Raw genomic sequence first — 7,544 nt, 5'->3', positions numbered from 1 at the left:
GAAAGGTATGACCGTTGTGATTGCTTTTCCTATTCAGTGCTAAGTCACATTCAAGAAAGGTATGACCGTTGTGATTGCTTTTCCTATTCAGTGCTTAACATTCATGAATTTTTTGTGCCAGTTGGCATGTTTTGTTCCTATTCCATGTTGCAAAAGAAAATGTTTTCTGTGCCAGCACAGCACCAAGAGCCAGTACGTGTACCTTGTAATATCCATGAATTGTGCAAACCTCATTGTTAGTCGATAGTGGAGTTACATAATGGCCCATGTAATTTGCACAGATTGAACTGTATTATTTAGGCAGAAAGGGGAAGAGAGCTATCCAGTCGGGCAGCTACTTTCCCTCACCTGTCTTCCCATTTTGTGTCTGCCCCAGAGTGCAAGTGAGATGGGAGGTGTGATTCTGTTTACCTTTGGCTCTGCATAGTTCTCGTGGCCTGTTTCCCTGCTCTGTGAGTGAACCTGGTGCTTAGAAATAAGGATTTTCTTATAACACTGGCTTCCAAACCCAAGCCAACTACTCCATCTGGCGCTTGGCAGAAGAAACAGTGGTCGTTTCTCACACTGGTGTGAAACTGGCTGTGTTAGACTCACTGCAAGATGGTGCATAGCCTGCAGCTGATGTGTAAATGTGACCGTGGATACAGCAAAGTTTTTGTGAATAATTTGGGCCATATTTACTTCTCACATTATGCACTGACAGAAGAGTTGAATTCCCATGTAAGACACAGCTCTTCGATGTCTGTTTTTTTTGTTTTTTGAGACAGGGTCTTGTTCTGTCACCCAGGCTGGAGTACGGTGGCACTATCATGGGCCACTGTAGCCTCTGACCTTCTGGGCATAAGTGATCCTCCTGCCTCAGCCTCCCAAGTAGCTGGGACTGCAGGTGTTCACAACCACACTCAGCTAATTTTTGAATTTTTTATAGAGATGGGCTCTCACTGTGTTGCCCAGGCTGGTCTTGCTCTCCTAGGCTCAAGCAATCCTTTCACCCCAGCCTCCCAAAGTACTGGGATTGCAGGGATCAGCCACCACGCCTGGCTTTTCTATGTCTTAATCACCACATTACAATAGAAGACTCTTGCTTACCAACATATTTCATATGTAGCTCTCAGAGTTTCTTGGTTCTTAGGGCTGCCTGCTTCCTCTGGTGGGTGAAAGAGCCCATGGGCCACCAAACACATACTCTTACTCTCATCCTCACTACATATTTTTTCTCAGAATTGGATGAAAAGATGATGCTAGTTTGGTTACAATACCAGTAAAACCTATACCTGTCAAAGTTTTTTTTTTTTTTTTTTTAAGTCACAAGGCCATGGCCGGGTGCGGTGGCTCAAGTCTGTAGTTGCAGCACTTCGGGAGGCCAAGGCGGGCGGACCACGAGGTCAGGAGATCGAGACCATCCTGGCTAACACGGTGAAACCTCGTTTCTACTAAAAATACAAAAAAAAATTAGCCGGGCGTGGTGGTGGGCGCCTGTAGTCCCAGCTACTCGGCAGGCTGAGGCAGGAGAATGGTGTGAACCCGGGAGGCAGAGCTTGCAGTGAGCTGAGATCACGCCACTGCTCTCCAGCCTGGGTGACAGAGCAAGACTCCGCCTCAAAAAAAAAAAATAAAAGGGTCATGAGGCTGGGCACGGTGGCTCACGCCTGTAATCCCAACACTTCTGGAGGCTGAGGTGGGCAGATTACTTGAGGTCAGGAGTTTGAGCCCAGCCATACATAGCGGCCAACATAGTGAAACCCATCTCTACTAAAAATACAAAAAATTAGCTGGGGCCTGGTGGTACACACCTATAATTCCAGCTACTCGGGAGGCTGAGGCACGAGAATCACTTGAGCCCGATAGGTGGAGGTTGCAGTGAGCTGAGACTGCACCACTGCACTCCAGTCTGGTTGACAGCAGGACTGTGTCTCAAACAAAAAAAGAGTCATGAATCACTGGGAGAATCTTTTCAGGGACCTTTGGACCAGATTTTTATTACTGGGATAGATGTGTACCTCAAATAATAAACTAGTAGCGAGTTGGAATTTGGTATGAACCTGTTGTGGTTGTCATTTGAGAAAGGAAGGCACAGGCACCCCCTGCAGCATTTTGGAGATTATAACCCAACGCCCTCTGTATTTCCCCACACTTTTCAGAAAACACTGGAACCAGTAAAACATTCTGTGGCCAATTTGCCTATTTTATACATTTTTACTTTGTTTTTATACCCTTTTTCTTACACATTTAAAAAAAAATTTTATCTTACACATTTTTTAAAAAATGAAATTTACTGTAGAATTTTGTGAATCCCACATTGTGATTTTGCTTGTTGTCTGCTGAATGTCATTCTGATCATGAGTGAGCATGGGCAGTGAGGCCTGGTGTAACCAGGGGTTTTCTCCTGCTGTTTCAGCCGATTCTTATATCCTGGAAAGAATGGCAGACTTGGAGACTTCTTTGGAGACCCTGGCAACCCTCCTGAATTTAATCCTTCTGGGAGTAAAGATGGAAAATACGAACTTTTAACCTCAGCGAATGAAGTTATTGTTGAAGAGATTAAAGATCTAATGACCAAAAGTAACAGCTTTTAAAAATTGTTATTTTGCAAATAGGGTTGATTTTGGAGGTCCTTTAGGCTTTAAGTTAAAAGATGTGGGTTCTTTATATTGTATGCCTGCACATTCTCTCTTTTTAAAAATCATTTTCATCAAAGTCGGTTCATTATTTGCCTAGCCTCCATGGCATTTGACACTGCTGACCAGCCTTTACTTCTTGAAACACGTCTTTTGGCTTCTAAGAATGCCCTGTGACCTGTTTTTCCTCTTTTCTTGAAACATTACTTCATAGTCTCTATTTCTGGCTTTTCCTTCATCTTATCTCGTAAAATACGTTTTTAATTTGACACATGATTTTCATCTTTTCTCCCTCTGTATGTTCTTACCCACTTTTGCCTTTAATTATCTTTTATATGTGGACACTTTCCAACTTTGTCTCTAACCCAGACTTTCTTTCTCGCTCAAATGCCTCCATTTCAGCATCCCACAGTCTCTTGACATGGCCCAGGCTAGTCTCATTATCTTTGCTCTCAATCACACCACCATTTCCATTCTATTTCTGTCAGCCCCCATCCACCTAGTTTTCTAAACTTAAAGCTTTCATTTTTAACTCCTCCTCACATCCAACATCTAATCAGCTACAAAATCCTAGTTGTTTAGCCTCAGAAGTGTCTTCAGAATCCCACTCCTTATTGTCATCTTTTTATTTTTAAAAATTTTTATAGAGATGGGGTCTTGCTATGTTGCCCAGGCTGGTCTGGAACTCCTGGGCTCAAGCTATCCTCCTGCCTCTGCCTCCCAAAGTGCTGGGATTACAGGCATGAGCCACCACACCCAGCCCCCATCCCTATTGTCATCTTTTTTTTTTTTTTGAGATGGAGTTTTGCCCTCATTGCCCAGGCTGGAGTGCAATGGCGCGTGATCTCAGCTCACTGCAACCTCCGCCTCCCGGGTTCAAGTAATTTTCCTGCCTTAGCCTCCCAAGTAGCTGGAATTACAGGCGCGTACTGCCACGCCTGGCTAATTTTTAATGTTTTTAGTAGAGACGGGGTTCCACCATGCTGGCCAGGCTTATCTCGAACTCCTGACCTCAGGTGATCCACCTGACTCGGCCTCCCAAAGTGCTGGGATTACAGGTGTGAGCCACCGCACCCAGACCCCATCCCTTACTGTCATCTTGATCAGCCTCAGCACTGTTGACATTTTGGGCTGGAGAGTTCTCTGTTGCGGCAGCCGCCCTATGCGCTGTAGGATGTTTAGCAGTATTTTGGCCTTGGACCATTAGACACCATAATATCCCCCAGTTGTGACAACCAGATGTGTCTTCAGACATGGCAGATGCCCCCTGTAGGGCACATTCACCCCACGTTTAGAGCCACTGCTCTAGATGATTGTTGTAGCTTCTAACTGGTTTTCTGACTCCTGTCTTCCCAGTCAAGTCTTTGCACTCAGCCTCCAGAGTTATCATCTTAAAAATCAAAGCTGCTATTCCTGGACCCATCGGCCTTTCCTGGCTCCCTTCTGCCTGCAGGTGGTGGTTTCCAAACCTTAGCCTGAATCAGAATCACTTGAGGGAAAAGGCAATTCTGTAGAGACAGAAAGTTGGTTAGTGGTTGCCCAGGGCTGGGCAGAGACTTGGGAGTGATTGCAAATGGGCCCAAATGATCTTTTGGGGTAATAGGAGACTGTTGTAAAATTGGATTGTGATGATGATTGCATAATTGTAAATTTACTAAAAATAATTAAATTGGGCCGGGCGCGGTGGCTCAAGCCTGTAATCCCAGCACTTTGGGAGGCCGAGACGGGCGGATCACGAGGTCAGGAGATCGAGACTATCCTGGCTAAGATGGTGAAACCCCGTCTCTACTAAAAAATACAAAAAACTAGCCGGGCGAGGTGGCGGGCGCCTGCAGTCCCAGCTACACGGGAGGCTGAGGCAGGAGAATGGCGTGAACCCGGGAGGCGGAGCTTGCAGTGAGCTGAGATCCGGTCACTGCACTCCAGCCCGGGCGACAGACCAAGACTCCGTCTCAAAAAAATAATAATAATAATTAAATTGCATCCCTAAAAGTACTTTTAGACCAGAATTTGTGGTTTGTAAGTTATAAACCTGTTAAAAAATCAGCTGGAAGTCTTGTTAAAACAGTGTCAGGCCCCACTCAGTTTCCGATTCACTGGATCTAGGGAGGTCCCAAGACTTTATATTTCTATTACAGTCCCAGGTGGTGCCCCTATAGCTGGTTCCAGAATCTCACTTGGAGAGTCATTGGCCTCCAGGATTAAGTCTCGGCTCAGCTTCACAGTATAGTATTCAAGACCTTTTCTGGTCTGACCTCACCCATGGGGCGTCAGTTCTCCTGGACCAGCTCTAAGCTGGGTTGCACAGAGTGTCAATCTGGGCTCCTTGCCCTCTTGAACTGTAGTTTTAGGATTTTGATATCTTGAGTGACTTTTTTCACCCAGGGCACCAAACAAGTGGCAAAGTCCTCCCTGCTTCTCATGGCTAGAGGAAAGAGTTTCTCCAGTCTTCCCTGCACTGGCTGAGCGCAGAGGGTGATGGGAAGGAGGGGATGGTGGGAGAGGGAGGGCAGGGGGCCTCAGAGCCTTGTACTCTGTCCAGGCTGCTAGACTTATGCATGACATTTTTTACCACATAGATCATGAATAAACTGGAACCTTTCCAAGTAAAAACAGAATCTTTTTGTGTGTGTATGGTAAAGTACAAATAACAAAATTTGCCATTTTACCGATTTTTAGAATTTCTAATGTAAAATTTACTTACCATAAAATTTACCATTTTGACAATATTTAAGTGTGCCGTTCAGTAATGTTGAGTATATTCGCCTTGTTTTGCAATCATCACTGCCGTCCATCGCCAGAACTTTTTCATCTTTACAAACTGAAATTCCGTACCCATTAGACGGTAACTCCCTGTTCCCCCTCACCCTCCCGCTAGCCCCTGAACAAACACCAGGATGTTTTACATTGAGAAAAGGTTAAAAAGTTGCTTAGTTAACCATTACGAAGAACACATTGCTATGTTTTTAAACCTAGTTTGAAAATGTCTTGTTTGATTTCGTTCATGAAGAGTGTTTTGGTTTGAAAGCATACTTAGTTCAGGAAAGCACCCAATTATTTTAGTTCAAGAAAGTACTTAAAAATTCCCTTTTAAATATTGTCTGTTATTTGCAGGTGACATAAAGGGTCAACATACAGAAACTTTGTTGGCAGGATCCCTGGCCAAAGCACTTTGCTGTATCCTTGGTGTCTGAATCATTTAAAGGTGTCTTTTGTAATAAACATATCTTAACTTGTGACATTTCTTAGAACCTTGGTTGCCCATTAATGGGAGGTGTGAGTACTCTCAACTGAAGGGTAATTTTAAAAAAATAGTTTATATTGGTTTTGAATTTTTTTTTCTTTTTTTTGAGACAGAGTCTTACTCTGTCAACCCAAGTTGGAGTGCAGTGGCACAATCTTGGCTCGCTGCAACCTTCCCCTCCCGGATTCAAGCAATTATCTTGCTTCAGCCTCCCAAGTAGTTGGGACAGGTGTCCGCCATCACACCCGGCTAAATTTTTTTGTATTTTTAGTAGAGATGTCGTTTCACCAAGTTAGCCAGGCTGGTCTTGAACTCCTGACCTCAAGTGATCCACCAACCTTGGCCTCCCAAAGTGCTGGGATTACAGACCACTGTGCGTGGCTGGCTTTGAAATGTTTTTTAAGACAAGCTGTAAAAACTGGAAATGAGGAAGAGGGAGAAAACTCTAGCTTCTCCATTCTTTCTGCCTGCAGGAAACACTGCTTCAGGGTGCTTTCTTGTTTCTTATTTTGATAAATTCAGACTTTTTAAACGTTTTCATTTTCTTCTTGACTTGGGAATAGTGTTTGATTTTTAAAAGCCGTTTAGGAACCCTGAAGCTTAATAAATGAGTGGCCACTTCTCCATAGGTGAACAGGTTGTTTTGCATGTAGCATAGGGCAATACCTTTCCATTTTATCTGTGTGATGTTTTCTCAGTCTTATGGCATTAATTTTTGGGGGAGGGGCAGTATTGAGTGATTATTTTGTCCTAGAGTTTGATGTGAGTTGCCTGAACATCTTTGTAAATCAATACTTCTTGTCCCAGGATTCAAATTTAGGACACGGTAGATAACAATAGGACAGTCAAGTGTTAGGAATTTTAATTTTCTAGGACAGAGATTATATTTTGATTAGATTACAAAGCCCAGTTGACTGTTAGTAACTGAAAACCCCCAATCACTCTCGTGTATTTATCTTGGTAAGTGGAGCATTTCCCTTCTTAGCTAGGTAGATGCTGGGTTTATTTAAAATTGGAGGTTATATTTCTTTTTACTTTAAATATTTATGAAGTAAAATAATATTTTTGTATTCCTTAATGTTAAGAAATTAAGACATTCACAGAATGAACAAGGAAATTAAAGGTAAGAGCCTGCATTTTCCTATGAGAACTATAATCCTACTTATTTTACTAGTATTTCTTTGCTGGACTGTTTAAAAATTGGTTAGGAAACCATATATGATTAATAAGATCTAGTTAAATTTTTTTCTGCTTTTTTCTCTTTATAGATAATCAGGAAATGAAGTCAAGGATATTGGTAAGATTAAAAAATCATTACTTTTTTATATGACAACTGTAGATAATTAGAAAACATAATGGGAGGCCGGGTGTGGTGGCTCACACCTGTAATCCCAGCACTTTGGGAGGGCGTGGTGGGCAGATCACCTGAGGTCAGGAGCTCGAGACCAGCCTGGCCAACATGGTGAAACCCCGTCTCTACTCAAAATACAAAAATTAGCTGAGCGTGGTGGTGCATGCCTATAGTCCCAGCTGCTCAGGAGCCCGAGGCAGGAGAATCGCTTGAACCTGGGAGATGGAGGTTGCAGTGAGCCGAAGGTTGCAGTGAGCCGAGATTGCGCCACTGCACTCTAGCCTGGGTAACAGAGTGAGACTCCGTCTCAAAAAAATAATAATAATAATTA

The 7,544-nt window shown here is 43.3% G+C and overlaps 1 protein-coding gene across 1 annotated transcript in view; it reads left to right on the top strand.

Annotated features, from left to right (window-relative positions):
• Nucleotides 1–7,544, top strand: part of GTF2H3 (general transcription factor IIH, polypeptide 3, 34kDa) — a 27,315-nt gene that overhangs the window by 11,688 nt on the left and 8,083 nt on the right. The window contains exons 4-7 of the mRNA XM_011948579.1: nt 2,399–2,562; nt 5,733–5,795; nt 6,956–6,985; nt 7,131–7,159. Coding sequence (XP_011803969.1) covers nt 2,399–2,562; nt 5,733–5,795; nt 6,956–6,985; nt 7,131–7,159 — 286 coding nt within the window. The remainder of the gene's footprint in view (nt 1–2,398; nt 2,563–5,732; nt 5,796–6,955; nt 6,986–7,130; nt 7,160–7,544) is intronic.

Source organism: Colobus angolensis, unplaced genomic scaffold, assembly GCF_000951035.1.
Source record: "Colobus angolensis palliatus isolate OR3802 unplaced genomic scaffold, Cang.pa_1.0 Scaffold28, whole genome shotgun sequence".
Taxonomy (NCBI): Eukaryota; Metazoa; Chordata; class Mammalia; order Primates; family Cercopithecidae; genus Colobus; species Colobus angolensis.
This window is presented reverse-complemented; position numbering and strand designations above follow the sequence as displayed.